At 37.8% G+C, this 26,418-nt stretch overlaps 1 protein-coding gene across 1 annotated transcript; it reads right to left on the reverse strand.

The window, feature by feature from the left end:
- Window positions 1-1,528: 1,528 nt before the first annotated feature.
- Window positions 1,529-20,654, reverse strand: LOC121318379 (alpha-N-acetylneuraminide alpha-2,8-sialyltransferase-like). Its single transcript, XM_041254963.1, has 5 exons — window positions 19,869-20,654; window positions 17,208-17,352; window positions 13,914-14,023; window positions 11,404-11,496; window positions 1,529-4,968 (listed from the first exon to the last, which is right to left on the reverse strand). The coding sequence occupies exons 1-5, from the start codon at window positions 20,057-20,059 to the stop codon at window positions 4,494-4,496; spliced, it is 1,014 nt and encodes a 337-aa protein (XP_041110897.1). The 5' UTR covers window positions 20,060-20,654; the 3' UTR covers window positions 1,529-4,493.
- Between the last annotated feature and the right edge of the window lie 5,764 nt (window positions 20,655-26,418).

Consider the following 26,418-nt stretch of genomic DNA (forward strand, 5'->3'; position numbering starts at 1 on the left):
TGTGCTTTGCCTGATATCTCGTGTAACCTACAGTACTTGGCTTCTGTACTACAGTAACTATCATGTTTCTTAATGTGAGAGTCGTCTACTGTGTATACAACATAAAATGTAAAATGTTTTGAAGGATTTGTCATTTGTTTTTATTATGATGAAATCTAATTCATGTAATCTGTTAAATAAAAAATGACATATTAAACATACCATACCATCTTATAAGGGACATCCATTATTTAAATAACCATTTTCTTGTCTTATGCAAACTAATACATATCAGTTTTTACTACTTCACATTTCACGGATATGAGTCCAGAAGTCAGATAATGCAATGCCGAATCAGTTCTATGATGCTTTTGTTGACACAGCGACAAACACTAGCTGTTGCACTATTTCCTTTCACACAGAAATCATTTAAAGTTGTTTCTAGACTGCATTAACACAATTGTAAAGCTCTAGACAGTGACACAATACAATAGAGAGAGGCCTAAATGACTGTACATTCTTCACATTTGAAAACCTTGGGGGGAATTGACTGTTTGATGGCTACTACATCTGCATGTTATGTCATGTTCCCCTCACGGTTACTTTTCTTGCACATCTGGTTAAACTGGCCTTCACTTTGTCTATTTACCTATCACATGCGCAGTGTGTTGACTTTACTTCTATGCTCCACTTTGACAATCCACTGCATATTCACATGCAAAGTAGAGGCCATATTAGCCAATTAAAATGGTGGATTCTTTGGCCACTACAGAAGAGAAAAGGTGGACTCAGGTACCAACCTTATAACCAAACTGCTTTAGAAATGCCAGATTTAAAGGGCTATGTACAGTACGCATGACAATTGCCAAATCAATCCCATAATTTCCCAGTCCACCTCTGACAGTATTTGCACAATAAGTTCCATAAATTTGAAAGAATTTGGTCACTGTATTTGCCTTGGTGCCACTGTAATTATTACATGAAATGTCATGAACTATCAATACTGTATCATATCTGTGCACAAAGACCTTACTTCACTATTAAAACATCAATTTGAAATATTCACCCACTTTATAATGTATCAAAAGCAACTACATCCATCAAATTCACCTGTAACAGTGACAGGCATTTTAAAATATAAAGCTGGGCATGATTTTCCTAGAATATGGTTGACTCATTTCAAAATCAGACTTAAAATGGCTGAAAAAAAAAGATGGAGAAACAACAAGGTGATGAGTGGATCTGACATAAAACCATCAGCTGCCCTGAAAAAACACAGAGAACCACATTTCCAATTATAGAATGATGTGTAAGGGTTCCTTCAGTTCAAGATTGAATAAAAACCCTCTTTCATTGACTCCACTTCTTGTACAAAATCACATGCATTTGTCAAAAGCCTTATTCACATGCCATAAATACAATTCCCATGATCACATACAGTACCAACCACAGACCTTATTTTCTTATTTCCTGTAAGACATTCACTTTTTTATTTATTTATTTATTGTACCCTTGTTGGCGTACATAATAATTTTTTTAAATTGTCATTCCAAAAATAATATTCCAAAAAAAGTAAATGATATAAAACACACTATTACAATAAATAAAACAGAAAAACCCAATGAATGCTACTTTACAATTTCAGAGATAGCAAGGTGTATATGTGCTTAACAATATTCATTCTGTTCAGTCCCTATGAATGCACTTTCTCTTAACTCCTTGCCATTGAAATGGTTGCTTTGGAGAACACTTGCCAGAGAGTTGGTTTAGGTTTATATATACATATATATATATATATTACAAAGGTTTTCTGCACTCAGGTAATTATTCAGATTTACGCAAGCAGAACAAAAATATTGTGAATGGGGAAGGAGGGCTAATCTGACCTTTTGCCATGCAGTAATGCCAGTTTTCACCCTCTAGTTGGGAATACTACTAGAAATGGGAAAGTCATTGTGATATTTCTGTCTGCAATCTAAGTAGCAAAACATATATTGTTTCCTATTAGTGGAAACAGGATTTTCTCAACTTACAGAATTTTACATGCTTTCAAACTGAGATTTACTATACACGAGGTAGCTAAAGTTTTTTTTCTTTCTTTTTCTTTTACCTGAAATGTCAGCTTTTTCTTATTTTTGGTATAGTAGCATCTACCAGATAAATTAAGTGTTTTCTCAGACAACATGAAGCACATAAGCACATATACACCTTCAAAGTGAACAAAAATGATTACATACAGGAAAACAGACAGACAATATGCTGAAGTGCTAGGTATTGTGGAGCTGGTCTGAGCACAAGGATTTTAAACATGTTACAATAGACAATGGTAGGAATGTCCTGTATTGGTACCTTACTTAAGCTTTTGTGGCCAAAGCCCAAAATCTGTTTATAAGCCTTCAGAGTGGTTACTGGAATTGGAAACATACATAAACCAGATATATTTAATAACTCCTTAATTGCAACATTTTATATTTTGAGTATCACTTAATTTCACTTTTAATGTATATAGAATAGTCTATTTGTTGAAAAATGGGATTGTGACACACAGAGTTGGTTTGTTTCAACAGGCAAACCCAATTAAACAGTATTGCTTAAATGCTCAATTACTGTAGTTTATGTAAAATAGTTTTAAGACAAGATTTTACCCATACATTACAGTAAATGCCTATTTATGTGTTTCAAGACATGTTGAAATGGTATGGTGGCTCGCTGAGGACATGAAAAAACTAAAAAGCGTTTTGTCGAGATCACAAGAAATGTTATCTTGTCATCTCAACATAACGTATTTCTGTTTTTTTTTTCGTAATGTCCTTAATAAGCCACTGTAAAATAGTAACAGATTTCATTAAATTATTATTTTTTATAATAGTTACTTGGTTACTAGTTGGTTTTAGAGCCCCAGATGACCAGCATCTGGATGGAGCGAGTATATTTGCTTACCTAAAATTGACAACCAATCAATGACTGTTTAGCTACTACATGTGTGTACTGAAGCAACTCACAAAATAAGCAATACATAGTAGCACTAAATAAATGTACTGTCATTTTTGACCATGACGACCAGTTTCCCAGCTTCAAGCTGACCACAGTACAAAGTAGAAAAGCCTAACTTTTGAGTTCAAACAGATTTCATTCATCCTATTCTAGATACGTTTTTTTTTTTTTTACAGTGTTTAAGCCTTATTCTCTTAAGCCATGCGCTTGTAAGTATGAGCTATGCTGTTACCATAAAGTAAAAAAGACAAAGTGAACAGTCTCCACATTTTTAAATGTTAGAAATCAATGTTCCTGCATTTTTCTAGATTTCTTTCGATTTGTTTTTTTCCTTTGTTTTAATATACAAGACCTTTCCTTGTATATTATTGCAGTTAAGAACCCATGCAGTGATGTAAAGCAAAGTTCAACACTGGTAATTGGCACACCTTTGCTGAACTGGTAATTGTGCTATAAAGCATTTTTCTAAGCCTGGATTCTTCTGCATCATGTAACATTAATGCAGAATTGATTGCTAGGAAACTAGAAAAATATATTGGTGCTGTAGATATAGGCCTATATTCCAAAAAAGCACCTACATTAAGCAGTAAGAACCAACTCTAAAATGAATGCTGTCTATAGATCATAAACTGTGAACAGATTCACTAGGCCTTATATTGACAAACAGTTACTATTGCCATTAATAGAATATTTTGATTCCGTTTACCAATCAGCGACTAAATTACTTCTATTTTACAAAAGCTTGACATGTTATTTAATATGCAGACTTACGCATGAGTAGTATTACTTCACACACCATTGTAATGTGTATTCTACTTTAACCTGGCTTTCCCAGATGAAAGCACTAATGGTTATTTACGATATTTAAGTCTACGAACGGTCAATCTCCACAATAAACCTTTCTTGCCGTCTGACTGTTCCATAAGGACTGCTATACTTCGGCTGTCACGCCATATAAAATGGATACTGGTACTCATTAATTTGCATATCTTTTCCTCTGTTTATGACTGTTAAATGTGATGTCAATTTTTAGACAGATCTTTTTAAGATTATCTATTAGTTTACTTTTCTACGTATTATTGTTGTGGTGTCTTGGGATTTGTTTGTGTGTACATTACTGTATATACTGCTTGAAAAAGGATTGTTGTAACCATTTGTTCAGATTGATGTCTCTGGGACAATCTTGGAAAGCCCTGTTACAACTAAAGAGCTTATGCTGGAGTTAAAATAAAATAAAATAATGGACTTACAGTATGCTGTCCTCACCCTGAGCCCTATCAGTAATGACATAATGTACTTGCTAAAATGAGTCCTTGCAAAGTGCAGGCCGAGCTATTTTCTCAGTAGTTTCCTTTTTTTCTTTTCTTACATGATCCCACAAATTGCATTCACAGTTAAACAAAAAAGGAATTTTAAAAAGTCACACGCTCAGTTGTTAAAATGACTTGCCCTTATCAACTGAAGAAATATGTCCAAAGGAAATGCCAATGCTTGTTCTCCATGATAAGATGCAACGAGGTCTAGCCCACTTCCTCATCGCACCGGCCAACTTGCATTCGTAAAGTGCCGCTTTGGTGGAGATGCCAAAGCTGAAGAAACTCCTCTGGCATGGCATGGAATCCAGAAAAAGGCATAACATTATCGTAGTAGTGATGGCTTATAAACTTCTCCTGCAAGTCCAACGAGAAAGGCCAGAAGCCATAGAGTGTCACTTCATCACAAAGTCCAAGAGCCAAGCTGACAAGGAACATGCCAGTGGATAGACGCTTGGCATGGATCCCTCTGCTCTTCCAGAACTTCCCCACATTTCTCAAGAAGTCTGGGTTGGCAAAAAGGACGGTTTGGTTGGCACTGATGTCAGACAGAGTGTGGTAAACTCGTATAGAGGGGTCAGTTCCAGGCTTCATGGAAAAAGCAGGCATGTAAATGAAGCTTGAATCATAGGCTTTGACATATTCCACAAACGCTTTCCTGGACCAAAGCAGGTTCTGAAATCTGTAATAAGTACACAAGGAAAAGGAAATTAGTCAGGTTGTATTAATTACAATTGTGAAATGTTCCAGTGTGGCCATTTAAATATAACTGAACACTGCAGTCATGTATATGGAGGTGATTCTTTATGGAAATAGCAATATAGGTGTATCACAATACAAATTGATAAATTGTGCTATGGAACAGAAAAATAAAATAAATAAATCGCTGCATTTGCCTCTGACTGTGTTTTATTTAAATTGGGCCCACAGGGTTAAACCCTTATTGCAAAACACAGCGTTCGTCAGCAATGCCAGCAGTTGTTAATCCTCTAGCTTCATTTCTTTTTCCTTTTAGAAATTCAGTGCCCAGTGTTTAGACAGTCACGCTATTATTTTATATTGCACCAAAATTAATCCTCTCAAGGTCTTCAAAGTGCACTGTCATTACTCTGTCATTTTAGCAAATTAAACTGTCACAGCAACACAAGGTGGTCATACATTTTTCAAGAGAAAATAACAACTATGCTTGAACACATCACATTTATACAGCGACATAGCCCCAGTTACCACTGAATTCATTTGTTTCTTTCTAATACAGTGCACAGTTGCGTCTTGCCATGTTACTAATGCAAAATGACTGCCATCACAATGTCAAATAGACCAAATTTGAATACAGGTGGTGTTTTGCTTCCTAAGCTATACTGTAACAGCAGGGGCCAATGACAGCTTTCCATGAGAGTCAAGCTTCAGGTAATGCAAGCTATCTCTACAAATTGGGAAAAAGAATTCTCCACTTGCACCACTTGCATCTTATTCCTTCTTCCCCCTCCCATCTCCAACATGGAACAAATGTATTATATATATATATATATATATATATATATATATATATATATATATATATATATATATATATATATATATATAGTAGTGACAAAGCTCCTCAGTGTTATTAGAACTTGTACACAAATGATGCGGGAGACTAACACAAATTAACACACACAACAGAAAGTTCCTTCCAACAGGACGGTACCTGTATGTTTATTTCCTGGCCTGGCATGTGGTCGATGATAGCAGGGTTCAGTTCACAAGTCGGGTTCTCAATAAATCAGGGTCAAACAGTCAACAGGGAAATTCAAAAAGTTCAGGTCATACACGGTAAGACAAGTAAACGAAATCAATATTTATCTAGCACCACACAACCTTCACCTCTTCCTCTCTCTCTCTCTCCACAACCTGACTAATTCCCTTTTATGTGGGGCGGCCCCTCCTTGCAACCCTGCCCTTGCTGTTGGGGATTGTATTTTTTTTCCAGGACGGTCATTTTATGACTTGTAGTCCCCTACCTGGCCACCCTTCAGTGAGAGGGCAGAGCTCATTTACTAGCTCTGCCCTCACATACCTGCCGTTAATCACCTGGCCCCTTTGTTTGCCACAATATATATATATATATATATATATATATATATATATATATATATATATATATATATATATATATATATACATTGCTCTGAACCAGGAAATAAATATTTTACTTTCTGTGTCAAGCAAGCTGGAGTAGGAAATATAAGTTAACAGTACACTGGCCCAAATTACTTGTACCAACCAAGCATGAAAACATGTTTCCAAAGTCAAACAACACTGTCGCTGTCTGCCAATCTACTTTCTACTTCAGACCATAGTTTTTGTATAAGTCAGTAGAGATTCTCTGAATATGTGTCTGTAGAACACAAGTGATCATGTAGCTTCAATGTGTTTCCCTGAATTTATATGAACAAGCATGCAAGTTTTGTTATTTATTGCATTACTGTATATTTTAAAAATAAAGGGTAAAATAACTTAAGAATCAATGTAAAAAAAATATGCATGTCTGACATGTATCCCCATCACAGCTGTAAATACACAAGAAATTTTACAAACGAGAGAAGGCCATTCAGCCCATCTAAACACATCCGGTTCTTAGTAGCTGATTGATCTCAAAACTGTGTCAAGTTTAGGTTTTAAAGCATCCACGCATTTCTCCCTCAACAACATGACTAGTTAACCCATTGCATACCCTCATAACTCTCTGTGTAATGAAGTGTCTCCTTCCCTCTGTCCTAAGATTATCTCTGCTTAATTTCAGTGTCTTTAGGTCCTGGTTTCGGTACAGTGCTTGAAATATTGGTTAGAGTTAACTATCCCCCCCATTCTTCTTATTTCTAGGCTAAATAAAGTAAATTCTTTAAGATTATCTTCATGGCTTATTCCTTTAATCCCTGGGATTAGTCTGGTTGCTCTTCGTTGGACTCTCTCCAGGGCTATAATGTCCCATTGGCCTTGTCTACAGTACACTGTGCCCTTCGATCATAGTTTTAAAAAATGCAACTATTCAAAACATGAAAAAAAAACGTGATTGCCTTGACCTTCAGCAACTATATACAAATGAGAAAAAGCCAGTTTGACATACAGATAGTCAAATAGGTGCCTTCATAAAAACAGTAAAGAAAATTCACAGCTCTATATTTGTAATACTGAGTCAAAAGAGCAATTTGATGTGGCTGTGGAATCATTTTCTGTATCAGTCATGTTTTCACAAACATGTCTTCTCTCCCAGTACAACTGGCATACCAGTGTGTAACCATTAACCTTCCCCCCTGCAACACCTAGCTGCCAGTGTATGTAAGGGGATAGTAATTTGTGGTCTAGAAACAGGGATTGAATTTAAGGAACTCAACATTTATATTTTCTATATGATTCCAGCTTCCTACAGAAAGTGCAATTCAGTAAACCATCTGAAACAGACTACCAACAGACTGGAGAATTGCAAACGTAATACCAATCCATAAAAAGGGAGACAAAATTGAACCAGGTAACTACAGACCAATAAGCTTGACTTCTGTTATATGTAAACTTATGGAAACTATAACAAGATCCAAAATGGAAAGTTACTTATATGGTAACAGTATCCTGGGAGACAGTCAGTATGGTTTTAGGAAGGGGAGATTGTATAACCTGCTTGATTTTTTTGAGGATGCAACATCGACAAAGAATAATTGCAAAGCATACGACATGGTTTATTTAGATTTCCTGAAAGCTTTTGACAAAGTCCCACATAAAAGATTAATTCTCAAACTAAATGCAGTAGGGATTCAAGAAAATGTATGCATATGGATTAGGGCGGTTAAAATGTAGAAAACAGAAAGCAGTGATTACAGGAGAAACCTAAAAATGGAGCGAGGTAACCAGTGGAGTACCACAAGGATCAGTATTAGGTCCTCTGCTCTTCCTAATCTATATTAATGACAGATTCTGGTATAGTAAGCAAACTTGTTAAATTTGCAGACAACACAAAAATAGGAGAAGTGGCAAGCACCGTTGCAGCAGCAAAGGTCATTCAAAATGATCTAGACAGCATTCAGAACTGGGCAGACACATGACAAATGACATTTAACCCTTTGCGGTCCTATGTTTGACCCTGTCCAACATCATCAAAAAGACGTAAATCACAGGTCTCTAGTTGTTTTTTCTACGGAAAATGCTGAGAAAACCTTTCAATGGCCGAGTGTGACCATTAGGAGCAGAATGAAGCCGAAAAAAAAGGGCGTATCTCATAGCCCCATGCACCACAGAGATAACATGGACACAAACAAAGGAGATAGCTGCTTCCGCACCCAGTGCTCAAAGATGTTATAGTAATAAAATAATGACTTGCATTGCATTACTGAGGAGTTTGGTGATAAAACGAGTGATCAGGAGAGGATTTATCAGTATGCACGTCTATAAAGAGGTATGTGAAAAATACAGCGAACAAGGGGTGGGGTTGGCTAGAGATGCAGTACTGAGTGTCCTTTTTCGATTCAGTGTCTTTAATGGGGTTAATACAGTAAAGTGTAAGGTACTGCACACAGGCAATAAAAATGTTCTTTATAAATACCATATGGAAGGAATCCATGAAAAAGATCTGGGAGTTTATGTTGACTCTGAAATGTCTTCATCTAGATAATGTGGGGAAGCTATAAAAAAGGCCAACAAAATGCTTGGATATATAGTGAAAAATTTAAATCAAGGGAAGTAATGTTAAAACTTTGCCGTGTTACTAAGACTGCCAATGAAACTACCATGACTGGAAATACTAATAAATGATTATCGCACCCCACAGTGGCGCACTGCCACCTACCACCCAAATATTGAAGAAATTAATGAAAATGAGCAGCTGAGACACAGCCCCGAAAGAGCCCAGCCTCTTCATCCTGACCACGCACCCCGCAGAACTAAATACGAACCGCTCAGCACTCAGGTAAGGAAAAATACTTTGGGGATCCAATTTGAGTGCTATGTAAGTGTAGTCCTCATTGACCTCTATTACAGCAGTATTTACAAACATTCAATTTTAGCCATAAATGAGTTTGAGAGTCGTATATGAATACTTAATCAACAGTTTGATAATAAGCCCAGAGTACTCAAATTTGAAGAAAATATAACTAAATTCAGGCCCAATCATATTTATAGCTGAATTCAGGCCCAATCATATTTATAGCTGAATTCAGCCCAATCATATTTATTACCAGCAGTGGTTAAAGGCTGGTTATTGAATTTAAGAACCACAACAAATATAATGACTAATATAGGATATTTTCCTTTGTGAGTTTTGATACTTCACTTCCATTTCTGTATATTGAAAATGGGAATGGGTGGCAGCATTGCGTTAAATATACAGTTACTACTGAACAGGATTTTTTTTTCAGTTAATGCATAGTGTACCTTTAAGGAGAAGTTCAAGTTGTGATACTCTTAAAAGCATCCCTTTTAAGATGAGTGCCAGAGTATCAAAACGCAAAGCTTGTATGCCTGCAGATGAAACTACTTTATCCTTCAAGAACATAAAATACACAAAACCTGCTTTCTACAGTGGACAGAATGGTAAACTATGGACAAATATTATTGCCTGCTGTTACCCAGAAATCAGATTATAAAATAAACATAAGCAAATGAGCTTTATCTATATTTAACATAACATCCCTATTAAGGAGGGAAGTAAAGCAGTCTAATTCAGAAACCAGTCTTGCTTTCTTGAAATCCCCCAAAATGTACCAAACATCTGAAGCAAAGATGAACAAGTGGTATTTTAATTGAATATGCTGCCCTTACGTCCAGGCCTTCCACATTTTTTTACTTGAAATCCTCAGGCACGCACGTTTACAGCTTCTCAAGCACACGGCTGAAGAGACGCATGCTGCAGTATAAGCTTAAGAAGGTCACAGGAATGAGAATGCAGGGTAAGGAAATGTAAGATAGGTGTTAGTGCGATTTACCGCAGTCCCACACAGACCTTGTTTGTCAGGAGCACAATTAAAATGCTAATTTCAATTTAATTAAAAATAAATAAATAGTTGTAAACTCAATAAAATACAATGAACAAATGGCTTAAAATTGTATGACAAGGAGTCAAACTATTTAGTCCACATTCTTAAGAAACACAGGCTGTATTCCTGTAGAATGAACACAGGTGGCACACATATACTGTAGGATACTTATCTATTATCTTCTATGAAGAAGAGTCTCAAAAACAAAAAGGTATGACCCTGCTGACAGATCTCCACCTGAACTGCCATTAGTTTGATTTTCTGTTTAAAACAGACCCTCAAGCAGACAGCACTGGAAAGCTTTTCAATTTTTTTGTCTAGCTGTAATTAAGGACAGTCAGTATCCCTTATTTAGGATCACAAAGTTGAGAGGGTTGCAATACCACAGCACTTGTACTGTATGCTTCTGAGAATAGGCTACTGTTCTACTGACAGCATTGAATCTGATTACCCTGCCCCCCATTAAGCTCAATGAAGGGACTGGTTGTTTCTCATGGCAGTCTACTTATACGTGAACTACTTCATTGCAATTTCCACAGAATTTCAGAGACTAACTGTTGGTAGGTAGATAATGTATACTTCAAGCATTTATACTTTCTTAGTAACATTTATTCACAAAGAGCTCAAGTGTATTTCTCATATTCCAGAACAAATTCAACAAAATGATGGCAGGGCTATTACAAAGCTAAATAATTTAATATGCTTTAAAAGTACACCAACTGCACCTGCTGGACACAGGTATCCAAAGCTAAATGAAAGTGCACAGTAAAGGCAACACTAGTCAAGGCATTTGTCAAATTGTTTTTCTACCTGCTTAGCTCAAATCAAATGAATATTACTTTGATTTTGTATTACTGAAAGCTACTACTTCCATCAAAATGACCATTCCAGATACTGGGACTAAGTTCCTGAGTACCATCCACAGTCTGTTCTGCAGACCACGAGTGAATGAGCACCTGATGTAAAACACAAATACCTGCTCTCTGAGCCTCAGGAAGGGGTTCAGAATATATATTATATGACTTTGCTTGTTTTGTAAAAATTGACCCTAAATCATCCATAAAGTTTTAGGTTTGTGTTCGGTGAATACGAATAAAGATGATCTTTACCTCTTTTCAATAATGCTGGGGTTGGCTGTCACCAAGTGTGCCTTGGTCCCAACATCCTCTGTGTACTGCTTGGAGAGTGGGGGGAGATTGCACCTGTATAAACACAAAATATAGAATTTAGACAAGGCAATAAAAACATTCTTAGCACATTTGGGAAGCACAGTAACTTTTAGCCATAACTGGGTGATGGTTTAAATACAGCACTACATGAAAGATAAAACAAATTATACTGTTGAATACAACATTAATCATAATACATCAAATGCAACATGTGAAGGAAACCGGTACAAGTTCCTTCCTTATGGAAAATTAGACAGACCATGATTGTCACAAAGACTGGTGTGTTTCCACACGGAGGTAATATAGCTTATACAACGCTTCACTGGGCATGCACCGGTACGTTTCAGAGCAGAAGTGAGGGTACATGCTGAACTCATGTTTTTTGGCTCAGAAGAGATGCTCGAGAACAGTGATTTTGGACATAGCAGTGTGGCATTATGCAGATGTTTGAGCACATACTGATTATTATACAATGAACAAATACATTCGGAACAGCAAGGTGGGGTAGTTTATGTTTCATTTTCATGTAGTGCTGATGTACCCATTAAAACCCCCCAGGGTTGTAAGAATTCTCCTTTAGGCACTTCACAGACACCCCTTATAAAAGTTTACCATATTAAAAACACTGCAAAATGTGTAAAAGCATAGTGAAACCATGGTAAACCATATACCTAGGGTCAACTTTTTTTGCTGGCTTGTCTTTTGTCTTAACTTGCATGGAAATATTGGTAGACTATGGGTACCATGGTAGGAACTAAGCGTTAATAACTGACTTGGAAAGCCTTAACTTGCAGATAATGATAATGATAATGGTCATTATGTGCCAATTAAGGAATGACACTATCAACACTATTATATACCATACAATCGCCTTTTTTAGTTATAAATTATTCGTACTAGATTTAAAATCGAACATCTGAAACAATCATGTGATTAGTCAGAAATCAATGCCGAAAGAGTTGGTAATTTAGAAAAAAAAGATTATTTTATTTGTTTAAAATTAATAATTAGTAATTCAAAAGATAAATGTTATTTAGCCTATAAAGAAATTATTAGGTTAAATGTTGTTTTAAGTAACAACCCTGTGGCTGTTCAAGGATGTCGGCCTGCAGCGCTTACAGGGGCTACTTTCTGCTTTGTGGGCTTGTTTTGTGCCTGCTGCAGGAAGTAACCCAGACAACGGTTTTGTTTTTTACTTCAATGAGATCTGCTGTCCAGATGCTTCTTATGATTCATATTTATGATATACAAACACTACTTGGTGAGTTTCTATCTCAGCACTGGAGAGGATTTGTACTGCACTGAAATGAATTGAATAATTTGTAACTGTAGTTCACTCAACTTTGCTTCCTTACTTATTTTGGTCATCAGCTTCCCAAGTGTTTCCCCCACCCTGAGGCCCATTTTTCAAAATTCAACCAAGTAAGTGTGTAGGGATGTTTTGGGTTTTAATTAAAAAAGACATGATTTAGACAATTTAATGTATTTTTAGGTCTGTAACGGGACAGTCCTGCTTACATGGTGAAGGGTACATCATTCTTGAGTGTTTAGTTGAGTATGTCCCTTATTACAGCTAACCTAGTTTAATGTAAGCTCCTGAAATGTTATTGAGAGACCCATCCAGCTTAATTATTATACCGGTCAATGCAGGGTGCATGAATGTAATTCAGGGAGGTGAGATGACCTGCCTTTAAGATGGGTCTAGGATGAATTACATTGTACTAGTAGCATTACAAACACAGCTGTCAAGCCCCTATATGCTAACTTTTAATACACCAAACATCCTGTTTTATTGTTTGTTTACACAGGCTTTATGTTCGTACTAGCAGGCCTTTGAAGTTGATGACCTGAAGGCTAATCAGCTCTAGTAGATGGCAGTGCTGGACATTCATTTATGCAAAAGTTGTTCATCAGGCTTTCCCTTGATATTGGTGAAAATAAAAAAAATTAAAATCACTGAACTGAGACCCACCCTCTATTGATACAGAAACAGAAATTGTATTTTAACTTTTGTAAAGATGTCAACAATATGACATCAAACTTCACTGTAGTATATTATGCATTTAATGCATTATGCATTGTTCCTCACTATTTGTAGCGCTTTGCTGGTGGTAAAAATAGAATGTCTTTGAAACATTCTGCAATTTAGCATTTACTGTTGTTCAGGTAAGTATTGCAATATTTAGGAACATTTGCTGTACAATAACTGTAGATAAATTATACATTTTCAATGTGACAGCGCTATTTGTTTTTTTAATTTAATAGATATTATGCTTAATCGTGAAATATGTGATGTGTTGTGAAATAACAGCAATTTTAACTATGAAAAAAATACAGCCCAGATTATCAGCTTCACAAAATTAACATTTCCTAATGTCTATACAGAAAGGGACCAGCATGTTAGTATATCTAATCAGTATAAATAACATCTAATTAGAAAAGCTGTTTACCTCATGATGAAATCGGTTTGATCAATGTGTTTACCGCAGCCACTGTTCTTCAGGATTCCACCGTTGCCGACTACAGAGCACCTCTTCAAGGGCAACTGCAATGGGCTCTCCTATCAACACAAAGCAGGCTCTTTTATTAAGAAACACCCCTGCGTCTCATTAACAGCAGAAGAAGGCCATTTAAATCAATACTACTTAAGATGTATATGGCTTTTAACAAATCTATTGTAACATTGTAAACAACACATGTTACAATAGGCTTATTAATCAGAATATGATACAAAATATACCTTAAAATGTCACTCTTCTCATTTCTGAGACCATGGGCCCTATTCACAAAACTTGTGGATCCAATGCCGTTGAAAGCTCACAGCTATATTTAATTGAAGTTGTCTTAACTGATCAATGAATGTAGCTCACACAACATGACACCATTTTTTGGTCATCATTGATTCATTTTTAAATTGAACAGAAATATTTTGAATTCTCAACCATGCAGGTGAGAAATGACAATACAGCTTGTGCAAACGCACCTGGTTTTGAACCTTGCTTATGACGTGCACAATCACAGAACTAACAAAAGAAACGTTGTGAACTCAATGACAGACATTTAAACCACACCTTTTGCAATGTCTTTGTGTGTAGAATTATTGTTTCGTGCAGAACTCTACCCAGTTACAGCAAGACATACAAATACAGTTAGAAAACAATTGAAATTGTAGTTAAAACAAATAGAGGCAGCACACTATGATAGCAGTTTTATTTCTCCTCGTAAAACCCCACCTGACCCTGTCCTTTGCCATGCATCATAAGAACCGCATTATCATTGAAGCTGTTTACAACGACTGTGTAAGATCTTAGAATGCTACTACAAAAACATCGATTTAGTTACCTAATTGTGGCCCATCCAGGTTTACAACTGATTCCATCACAGCACACATAGATTTGTTAAAGTGCTGTGCAGAAGTTGTGCCAATACAGTATGCTGCTGCTACTATGCTACTACCAAATGCAAAGTTTATTGTTTTTTTAGCTATGTGCTATTAATATATGTATTACGGGGTTCCCCCTCTTCACTCAGCAATGCGACCATCAGTATCAATACTTTCAATGTAATATGGTTGGCATTGTTTTTTTTTTTTCTAGACAGTGAAGTTCATTGCGCTATTTCTTCTGAATTGATTCTTCAATTTGTCCATGCAATTTGAGGAACTCCGACCCCTGGAACAATGTTAATTGAACCAAACTTGCACTGCACAACGCTGGGAACGCACATTTCCAAAATCTGGAAAATCAACTTTCCCTTCTATGTGCCATAAACCATTGTAAACATCACTGCACGGACGGAAGCACTGTAGTGGTCACTTGGCCACCGGGTTAACGTCTATCCTTTAATGCCTATACTCCTTATCTAAACTTTTAAACTACTGTTTCCTGAATTCCACTTCTTTAAATAAAGTACGTAAAACAGAATGAGTTACACAACTGCCATCTCATTTGCAGCTAAAAAGTGTATTAATATTCTCGGACTCTGATTGTTCAAGCTCAGTAATTTACACAGCGATATCTGCAGTATGTTGCATTTAGTACACAGCTGCAGACTCATCAACACAGAGGTGACTTTTGTATACTAACTCAAAGGAATGTCTCTGAGGTATACTGTATTTCGAAACAAGGTATGAATATTGCCCCCTGCTCAATACAAGCTGAAAATATGTAGGGTATACCGTATAAATACACTCCATTGTCACAGGCTACAAATTAATGTCCTGGGCTCTGGGCCTCAGTTCTGGTCACCTTGAGAAAGTACAGCAAAGAACAATGAGGCTAATTCCACTCTAAATGGTAAAAGCAATATTGACAATTTTCAAATTCTATACATACATATTTTTTAAGAAAACAAATGTTTCTGAATTAAGGCAAACAAGTTTGAATTATGCCAGGTTACAGCCAAAAATGTCCTCACGTAAACATAAATAAATAAATATACAGTGCCTTGCAAAAGTATTCAGACCCCTGACCAATTCTCTCATATTACTGAAACAAATTGTACATTGAAATTTCGTTCTGTTCTATATTTTATTTTAAAACACTGAAACTCAGAATCAGTTATTGTAAGGTGACACTGGTTTTATGTTGGGAAATATTTTTAAGAAAAAATAAAAAACTGAAATATCTTGTTTGCATAAGTATTCAACCCCCACACATTAATCTTTGGTAGAGCCACCTTTCGCTGCAAATAACAGCTTTAAGTCTTTTGGGGTAAGTATGTACCAGCTTTGCATATAGTGTCGGTGTGATTTTGGCTCATTCTTCTTGGCAGATTTGCTCCAGGTTGTTCAGGTTGGTTGGACGACGCTTGTGGACCGCAATTTTCAAATAGTGCCACAGATTCTCAATGGGATTGAGATCAAGACTTTGACTGGGCCACTGTAGGACATTCACCTTTTTGTTCTTGAGCCACTCCAATGTTGCTTTGGCCTTGTGCTTGGGATCATTGTCCTGCTGAAAGGTGAATTTCCTCCCAAGCTTCAGTTTTTTAGCGGACTGAAGCAGATTATCTTGCAGTATTTTCCTGTATTTTGCTCCATCCATTCTTCCTTCAATTGTAACAAGATGCCCAGTCCCTGCTGATGAGAAGCATCCCCACAGCATGATGCTGCCACCACCATACTTCACTGTAGGGATGGTGTGTCTTGAGACATAGGCAGTGTTAGGTTTGCACCACACATAGCGCTTTGAGTTTTGGCCAAAAAGCTCTATCTTGGTCTCATCTAACCACAAAACCTTTTCCCACATCGCAGCTGGGTCACTCTCATGCTTTCTGGCAAACTCCAGACGTGCTTTCAGATGGTACTTTTTGAGTAACGGCTTCTTTCTTGCCACCCTCCCATACAGCAGTGTTATGCAGAGCTCTTGATATGGTTGACTGGTGCACCATTACTCCACTCCCAGCCACTGAACTCTGTAGCTCCTTCAAAGTGATTGTTGGCCTCTCTGTGTCTTCTCTCACAAGTCTCCTTCTTGTTTAAGCACTGAGTTTTGAGGGACGGCCTTTTCTTGGCAGTGCCTGGGTGGTATTTCCCAACATAAAACCAATGTCACCTTACAATAATTGATTCTGAATTTCAGTGTTTAAAAACAAAATATCAAACAGAACGAAATTTCAATGTACCATTTTGTAATTCTGTAATATGAGAGAATTGGTCAGGGGTCTGAATACTTTTGCAACGCACTGTGTATATATATATATATATATATATATATGTGTATATATATGTATTTGTCCCATACCTTTATGAAGAGAGAGTAGGTGTCATTGTTGACTGTAAGTGAATGGAAAAACTCTCCATCATACCAAAGGTTCTTGCCCAGCGGTGTGTTCTGCTTTGTCACTGCAAAGAGGTTCCTGGGGTCACAGCACTCCCCCACTAGCTTCCTAAAAGGGGGAGAAACAAAAGAGGAAATTACCTTTGGAAATTCATTAGCAACAGTTAAGTTAAATTCATTAGCAACAGTTAAGCTAAAATTGCAATGCAAATTGCTCCCCGAAGAGGAATGGCAGTTTCCAGCACAAAGTGAAATGTACTGTTTTTCTGCTAGGTTCCACCATCTGTCACTAATACACTAAAAAGATGCTCTTGCAAGTGCTACTCAAGAACTACCAGAACAGAAATATCCCCAATAAAGAACATAAACGTTAGATACATGTATTACATTCACAATTTTAAAGTTGATCACATTAAAACCTCCCCTAATTGACATTTTATTCTACACTCTCTTACAATTCAATAGGGGTACCCCTGTATAAAGAACAACATGATTATGATTAGAACTTTTGTTTTTCTGTGTTTTCTGCCGACTTTTCTACTTTCCTTTCAAAATTATATTGATACCTGTTATGCCATTCGCGTATCTCAATCATAACCGAGAAACGCGTTAACAGTAAATTGATTTCATTTAGGAGGTTTTTCTATGAAACAACTAAATAGCCTTTTAAATAGTAAGTCACTTTTTCATTTCAAAACAAATACTACTCCTCTTTATTAATGTAAATACAGTCCTGCAGAATGACTAAAAGTGTGTTCAGCATAAAATACTTTATTTTTTATTATAGCTTTTAATAAAGATTAGTAGCTTATTAACATGTTGTGATGTTTGTACATTATGCTTATTAATCAAAAATAAAGACTTGACCACTTTAAAAGCTAATTTAGTTGTTTCACAGAAAAAAAACAAAACAAAAAAAACTGTAAATTAAATCAATTTTACTATTAACACATTTCTTGGTTGTGATTGAGATACACAAATGACTTAACAGGTATCAATTTAATTCTTAAATGAGACTAGAAAAGGTGGGGTAAAGCACCGAAAATCAACCCTAATTATGATGTATGAAGAACATCATAACAATTTAACACAGATGCATTTAAAACTTTAAAAAAATTTAAAAATCATTTATGACAGGACAATCTAACAGTACAAACCATAAAAGCACAATACAAATATAACAGTGAAACATGTGACCCCTCTGTGTTCCAAACTAGGCACTAAAACATAGTAACTGGAGGACCATTACATACTATACACTCAAAAACATCAAACTAGGTGGATGGAATCCTGCCCATTACAGATATTAATGTTTCATTTATAATTAATCCCAGTTTACAATCTCCAATAGGTATTTCATTACATAACACAAAACTCAAAACAGCTGACAAAATAGATTACTTTATCAAAGTAATGTACTTATTATATATACCTATAAGCCTTAAAATTAAAAGGATTGCTCACCGTGTTTTTAAAAAGTAACATCACTTAAGGTACTGTTTTTTATACTAAATATAATGAGGTAATAATTTAGGATGTGAAACTATTAAAAAAAAAAGAAACACAATTAAAATATTAAAACCTGTATTTCCTTCATTTCAATTCAATAAGGCATTTTGATGAAACGGAAGATGTTTAAGATGATATACCAAATTGGCTTTGAGTTTATCTTTGTCTTTTATGTATGGCCATATAACATCATGTTAACTTTTACTTTAGTTTCAAGCCAAAGGGATGTGAATATGGGTCCTACATATTTACACCAATCTGCATTATCCACACTACTGCTGTGTAAAAAATAAATACATTTAAATATGTGTGTGTGTGTGTGTGTGTGTGTGTGTGTGTGTGTGTGTGTGTGTGTGTGTGTGTGTGTGTGTGTGTGTGTGTGTGTGTGTGTGGACCATTTTACACAGCAGTGGTGTGGATAATGCAGATTTGCTCACTATTTGAAGACATCCTGCATACTCAGCAGAAGGCAGATTTTTCAAACTGTACATTTTCAGTAGTAATTTTAGAATGTATTTTGTACAATCCTATGCCTTTTCACTCGTTATCTGTTTTTATTTACTGCCATGTTTACATAACATCTATCTACAATTGAACCAACACATCATTAGCAAGTCGTCTTTGTGGCTCAATGAAGCCTGGCCTCCCCAGACACACCGGTTTACTATTTATATTTCTTCTAGCGTTTAACTGCCTTGAAATAAAGCCTGCAGAAATGTGGCTCCAGTTGCCTATTCTTTCTACTGATTCGTGCATCTTTGCAGTCCAGTGATGCATGGTTTAATTCAGTGTTTGTCTTTTAAAACAGTCTAGTGCATTAGATTATTATTGCCGAATATGCATTTTAAAAATATGCTTTATAACCTTGGAAAGAATCTTTAATATCCGAGTGCTACTAACGGGTTATTTTACACAGCTTTATGACCAGCCTGAGACAAATGTGAAAATCAGGCCTTAGCAAATAATACAGAGCCAACAAACAAAAAGCTTAGACAAGTATAGAAATGTGGATTGCTTAAAAGCAAAATTCAGCAGCCTGAAACACTACATTTCAAGCCACCGGGGGCTAGTTCGTTGCAACAAAATCACTGTTATGATTTAGACTGAACAAAGTACCTGTATATTGAGATTCCTGTTTGATTTTTCTTCCACGCTTTTCTCTGCCGCAATACTTCGTTCACAATCTCCTTGTCGCTAGGAAGCCTGAAAACTGGGAAGATATACAGCCAGCAGATCACAAATACACACAGAGCAGCCCCCACAGGCAACTTGGTTCTGGGGCATTTTGGAATCATTTTTATCATCATATTTTTTTTTTTTTTTTTTTTTTTTTTTTTTTTTTTTTTTTAAGCATTCGATTATTACTGCAGAGTAACCTACGTGTTTTACTATCTCAATTGAACGGAAACATTCCTCGTGATTATGGGGATCAGTGGTGACGGTCCAGGAAGTTTTAAGAAATTAAATGACCGAATTCCGTGTAATTTTCCAGTCCTTGGCCTCATCAAGATGCCCTTGCTTTATGTCAGCATTATATGATACGTATCCCTCCAGCCAGTAGCCTAGCTGCTCATACATTTAAAGGGCAAAACGGTTTCCAGTTGAATCAGCTTCATATGTACTGCTTCATTCAAAGATATGCTTCCCCGGCTGTACAAAACCACTGCAGTCTTCTTCTCTTCATCAGCCGCAAAGAGATTGAAAATGTTAATGCAAAGACTCAGCTGCCCTGTCGCTTTCGTGAAAATGTTTCTGATATTTTTTAACAGTGCGGCGTTATCTCCCTTTAATCACAATCCGGCCCCATCTTTTCTGTGAAATATAAAGACACTGAAAATGACTGAAACAGCAGCTTGAGCGCCCTTTCCTCAGAACAAAGGGGTTTGCCAGCGCGACCTACTACAGCGCAGTCTAATGAGATGCAGCTTACTGTCTGGGGGTGTGTAACTACGAGGCTGGAGCTTCCCTCAAAATAATATTTTCCCCATTTACTACAACCTTGATAGAAATATAAAGGAAATACTTTCCTGATAATGTATCAGAGGACGACAATACAGATAACAATTACAAAAGATCATTGCAATAGTAACGAATATGGTATGGATGGGGTCCACAAATATGAAGCTAGTAAAATGTAACTACAACTCTAAGTTAAGAATGTGTCTTGTTTTCAACTGCTGATGTACAGTGGAAAAACAAACAAACAAACAACAACAACAACAAAAAAAAACAGCAACATAATGCATTGTGTTCAATTAGATTAGAACATGTTATTTGACACAAACTGTTGGTTGGCCTTAATTTAAACCCATGGGGCTACTGTCCCAGATTAAATTATATATATATATATATATATATATATATATATATATATATATATATATATATATATATATATATAATATATATAATAATATAATATATAGTATTGACATATACTGTCAAAACTTTTTTTGACTATACTGTCATAAACTTCATATCACTATCAAAAGTAGTCAGGACAAATTTTCTGTGCATGTGGTGCCATAGTGGCAGCTCAGTACCTTGGGAATATAATAAAATTTGATAATAATTTGATTATTCTTAAACCAGACATTTTTTATTGGACTTTAATGTAAGGTTATTCTGTGGAGTCATTGATAGCTGCATGTATATACCAGTTTCATATTAATAAACTTACACCTAGGAATGTTAAGCCACGTCTTTGGTTTTTTCTTGACATCAGCGCCTAGGAACAGAGGAACAGACCCTGACATTTTAATTTACTGTGATAATTATTTATTTTATTTATTTTTAAAGAATAAGTGCATTTATAAGGACTATTTAAATATTAAGTATAGTGCCATCCAGTGTGGATGTAACTAATTAGAATGGATGGTAACATGAATAATGAGATCAGCATCATAGATGCTTCAAATATAGAATGCTCTTAAGCCTCATCACAATTGGATAAGCTGTTCTCTCTATACAGTGTATGTAAGATGGAACTGTGACTAACAAACAGTCAGACATACGACCTAAATAATTATATACTCAGTAAAGTTTTTTTTGACACGATATCGCTCCACAAACTGTAGAACATTAAGCCTTCCAGTACACATCCTCTCCTAGACGAAAAAAACAAACAAAACAAAACAAAAAAAACCTTGGTTTCCATAGACAAGTTCTGCGGTATAGCCCTATGAGAGGTGAAAGTAACAATAATGCAAACTCGTCCATTAACAAGAAAATAATCTATTAACAACAAACCAGCATACCTTAAATCGAAATTCAATTTAGTCAGGGACAAAAAACACCGTACCTTAAATTGAATTTAATTATATAAATAATGAAATTGAAATTTAATTATTTATTTGAGCTGTATACAAAAAACACAACAAAACAAAACAAACAAAAAAAAAACCGCTAATGGAAATTCAATTTACGCATGGGGGTGCAAGATCTTCATTTGAGCTGTGTACTTTTGCTCCACATTTTATTTAAATACATTTTATTTGAATTGCGGAAGCACAGTGTCCATCATTCCGCTCAGCCTCTCCCACTTCTAGAGAGGAAATCGGGGCTTGCGCTTGCTGTCCACCGACACGTTCAGCCAATCATAGCTAGCTTAGTTGGAACCCAAAACTGACACTCAACAGACGACGAGTTCTGGATGGTGGCTCTGAGCTTTACAGAATGAACGGGATGAAGTTAGTTACTCATACCCGATTCGAGGGCTGAAGTTTAGTTACTTATTTCACAATTCCGTATTGAATATTAGCTCACATTCTATGGGGAATTTACATAGATAGATAGTCTGGATGTGCCGCCTCCAGCAGCGTATCATTTTAGATCTTGAGTGAGCTTTGTGCAAATGCACAGTTCCCAAACAGACTGAAGATGCTGCTCAATCTGCGATTTTACATTTGTCTCTGTCTCTGCTGCCTCTTATTTACTGTTTTGTTCTTTGCTTGTTTTGATATTATCCATTTTAGGAAAAATAATTCATAATAAATGCTATATTTTGCATACTAAATAGCACTTAACAGTACTGTTAAGTAAATGCTTTAAAATTATACCCTGCTGGAGGTGGCACATCCAGACGTGAATTCGCCCTTAGAATGTGAACTAATATTCAATACGTAATTGTGCGAGTAAGTACCTAACTTCAGCCTCCAATCGGAAATAAGTAACTAACTTCAGCCCTCGAATCGCGAATAAGTAACTAACTTCAGCCCGGTCCTTCTGTGAAGGTCGGAGCCAGAACTCGTCGTCTGCTGTTATTTGGGTTCCAACTAATTTTAGCTGTGATTGGTTGAACGTGTTGGCAGACAAGAGCAAGCCCCGATTTCGTTGATGGACGTGGGCGAAGCTGAGGGAAATGATTGACACTGCTTGCACAGTTCAAATAAAATGTATTTAAATAAACCGTGGAGCAAAAGTACAAAGCTCAAATGATGATCTTGCGCCCCCTTGCGTAAATTGAATTTTGCCATTTAAGGGAAGCTGTTTTTTATGTACACTGCTCAAAGAACTACATTTCAGTTTAAGGTATCCTATTTTGTTATAGTATATAGATCATTTATTATATATATTTTATTTATATATTACTATCAGTTTGCATATATATTATTTAGTTTTTGTTACTTTCACCTCATACAGCCCTAGGCGAGGTAAATGCTAGCGCAGACAGAAAAATAGCGACCTCGTTCTTCAAATAAAGCAAAACAAGTGGAACCCTAGCCACGCCCCATTTCTTGTCACAGTTCCTAATCTGTAAGAAGCATAAAGCACAGGTGGAGTGTGGAGGGGAGAACATTACTTTCCATTCTGCTATTAGGCTGCACAGTCAGGGCTCGGCTAGTGAGAGATGCAATGATCACTGTTTAACAAAACAACCCTCCCCTGGTGACTGTAGCGCAAGGCTCTTTGAACCAGTACGGTTCCATTGCCCAATTGGGCTGGGCAGCGAAAGACAGAAACTCCCTGTAGTGAGCAGGTGGCCGATGGGGTCGTTGTGTCCGCGCCTCACCTTGGGGAAAGTCCCTTGCACGTCCTGAACTGGTGAGAGGGGGTCTATGGCACCGGTGATGAAGCCGGGTGCATCCTGGGTGCGGTGACAACCAGAGAGGCGGCTGCAGTGGAAAGAGGCACTGCTGCCAGCCTCGGTCTATGATGCTGTACTGACACCTGTTGCAGGAGCCCTTTGAAAGGGCTGATGCTCGCTGGGGTCTGGGGGTTGATGCTGGTGTCTGTCGCCTCTCTCTCGCTCTACTTCCGTCTTTTACAGGAGCTCTCAAAAGAGCCGACGCTGGCTGGGATCTGGGGGTTGATCCTTGGACTGGTCACCGCTCTTTCCCCTTTCCCACGTCTTTTGCAGGAGCCCTTGAAAGGGCTGTTGCTCACTGGGGTCTGGGGGTTGATGCTGGGACCAGTCGTTGCTCTCTTGCTCTGCCCATGTCTGTTGCAGGAGCTCTTGAAAGGGGTGACGCTCGCTGTGGTCTTGAGTTTGATGTTTGGTTGATGCCTTGCTGACGCTCACCATTGGTAGCCCTTAAAAGGACTGACAGCTGCAGGGACCATGGATGGATAGAAAGATTGGCTGCGATGGCAGAAGCCATCACACTGGCTTTCCGTCTGTGTTTCAGCCCTGGCCGATGCCTTTTGCAGGAGCCCTTGAAAGGGCTGGCATGTACCAAGGTTCCTGTGAAGCCTGTTGTGCTGGATGGGGTGGCTGGTTCTAGAAGGAGCGGCAGGCCTGCTCTAAAGGTCACTGTCCCTTTCGTCAGATCCAACCGCCCTCTCATCTGTTGAAGTTAATCCAGCCCTAGGATGCATTGGTCTTGGATGTCGGCGACCCAGACCTCCTGGTTGAAGGTGGTCTCCCCCAGATGCAGCTGCAGTAATCCTCTTCCTCGCATTGGAGGTAGTTGTCCCATCATCGTCCGCTGTTGTGGTTGTCACTTTAGCCCAGCTGGTCTGGCGAGCTGCATGAAGGATATTGGGTCTGACCAGGGTGATGGTGCATCCTGTGTTTATCAACGTGGTGCAGGGCACACCCTCCACCCTGCAGTTAGATGGAGATGCACCCCAATACTGGTTCTCCCCATGATGACTGGTGTGCTGGTGGTTTGTTTGGGGTTGGAGACATGGACCAAAGCTTCCCCTTGTACTTCAGCCCTCTTCCATATCCCGCTGGTGACTGGTCAGATCTTGGCCATGGTGCTTGCTGTGGACAGTAGGCGTGGATGTGGCCTGTTGAACGGCAATGCTCTCCCGCAGGACCTTTGCCAACGAGGCGATACTCTGGGCTGCATTGCCTTCCTCTTGTTCAGCCTGTTGGGCGGTGGGTTGCGGCCAACCACCGCTTTCTTCCCTGGTCATTCCTCCCATTCTTGGGTGAGTTGCAGGGCAGTCTGTAGTGACTGGGGCTTAGAAAGGTGCAGGTACTTGTGGAGCTCATCCGGTACCATCCGGGCTTGCTCCTCTTGCTCTCGGGTGGCAGCGTCTATGTACGCCTTCCAGGCTTCCCTCTCCAGGTCTGTTGCTAATCAGGCCAGGGACTCCCCTGGCGTCCATACACGCCTTCGGAACATGGCCTGCAACAGCTCTGTTGCCTCCCCTCTCAGCGCTGCCATCAGCTGTTGTGCCTTGTCCTCTCCACTCCATTTCCACGTGGAAGGCCTCCCAGCTTGTGGTGCCGGCGTTCTTGTTTGATTGCAGGCCTCTGGCACGGCTCTCTGCAGGACCCAGCCGGGCCCTATGTGCTCTGCCACTGGTAACTGCCATTGTTCTGTGCTGGTTTGGACTTGCTTCTCTTATTTCTATGTATCCAGCGCTGCGCTCTGTGGGACCCCACCAGGGGCCACGCACTCTGCCGCCAAACAAACTTATTTCATTTACAGTATTAATTCATGACAAAAGTATTATCATATGTAAGGATTTTGAAACTCTTGCCTGTATTGCCCTGGCCTTGTGGGGAGTAACTGGCTTTTCATAACTCAGAGTGTTTTGAGCCTATATACAATATACATAATCAAACCAATTAAAACTGGCTCTAAAACCCTTTACTTTTATTAAAAGTGACATGCTATAACTTTAGGTATGTGTCACGGAATGTATAGTAACACACTATGCAATTGGAACACGTAGGCATTTTCTGATAACCACGTATCTTATGTGGGGCAGTGTACACATTGTTCCTTTTCATTGTACAAACCGTTGCTAATGTTTCCCATTTGATGAAAGAAGTGAGAAATCATTGGAACTGTCTGTAAACATTGTGTGATTTTCCTGTGATTAATGTAAGCTCTGAATCAATGTAGGGATAATAAACTCTTACAATTATGCTACACATAGCTAGTGCACATCAGCAGTTTGCAATCACCAGCCTTGTTGTTCGACCTTGTAATGCGTGGGTATAGCGCTATGCTGTATGTGAGAATTGAGCAAAACTCACATCATTGTTCTTAAATGTAACTTCTTGTTATCTGGGTTTCAGCTGACATTGGAGAAGAAACACAAATGTTAGCTTTGTCTCGCATCGTGCTAGGGAAATAAGACCAAATTCAGTCAAGGAAGCTAGCTGCATATCTGTGCTGTGCAAAGTAATTTCTTTGCTTAGCTCAGCTCAAAAACTAACATCTTTGTGCCATGCCAGCTCAGAAAAAAACCAATATCTCTGATG

Source organism: Polyodon spathula, chromosome 7 (genome assembly GCF_017654505.1).
Source record: "Polyodon spathula isolate WHYD16114869_AA chromosome 7, ASM1765450v1, whole genome shotgun sequence".
Lineage (NCBI taxonomy): Eukaryota > Metazoa > Chordata > Actinopteri > Acipenseriformes > Polyodontidae > Polyodon > Polyodon spathula.

Excerpts from the sequence above, each read along its gene's own strand:
- LOC121318379 (XM_041254963.1), bottom strand. The coding sequence starts at position 20,059 with ATGATGATAAAAATGATTCCAAAATGCCCCAGAACCAAGTTGCCTGTG. Across the intron at positions 17,353-19,868 it reads ACAGGAATCTCAATATACAG|GAAGCTAGTGGGGGAGTGCT; the intron begins GTACTTTGTTCA and ends TCCCCCTTTTAG. Across the intron at positions 11,497-13,913 it reads CAAACCGATTTCATCATGAG|GTGCAATCTCCCCCCACTCT; the intron begins GTAAACAGCTTT and ends GTGTTTATACAG.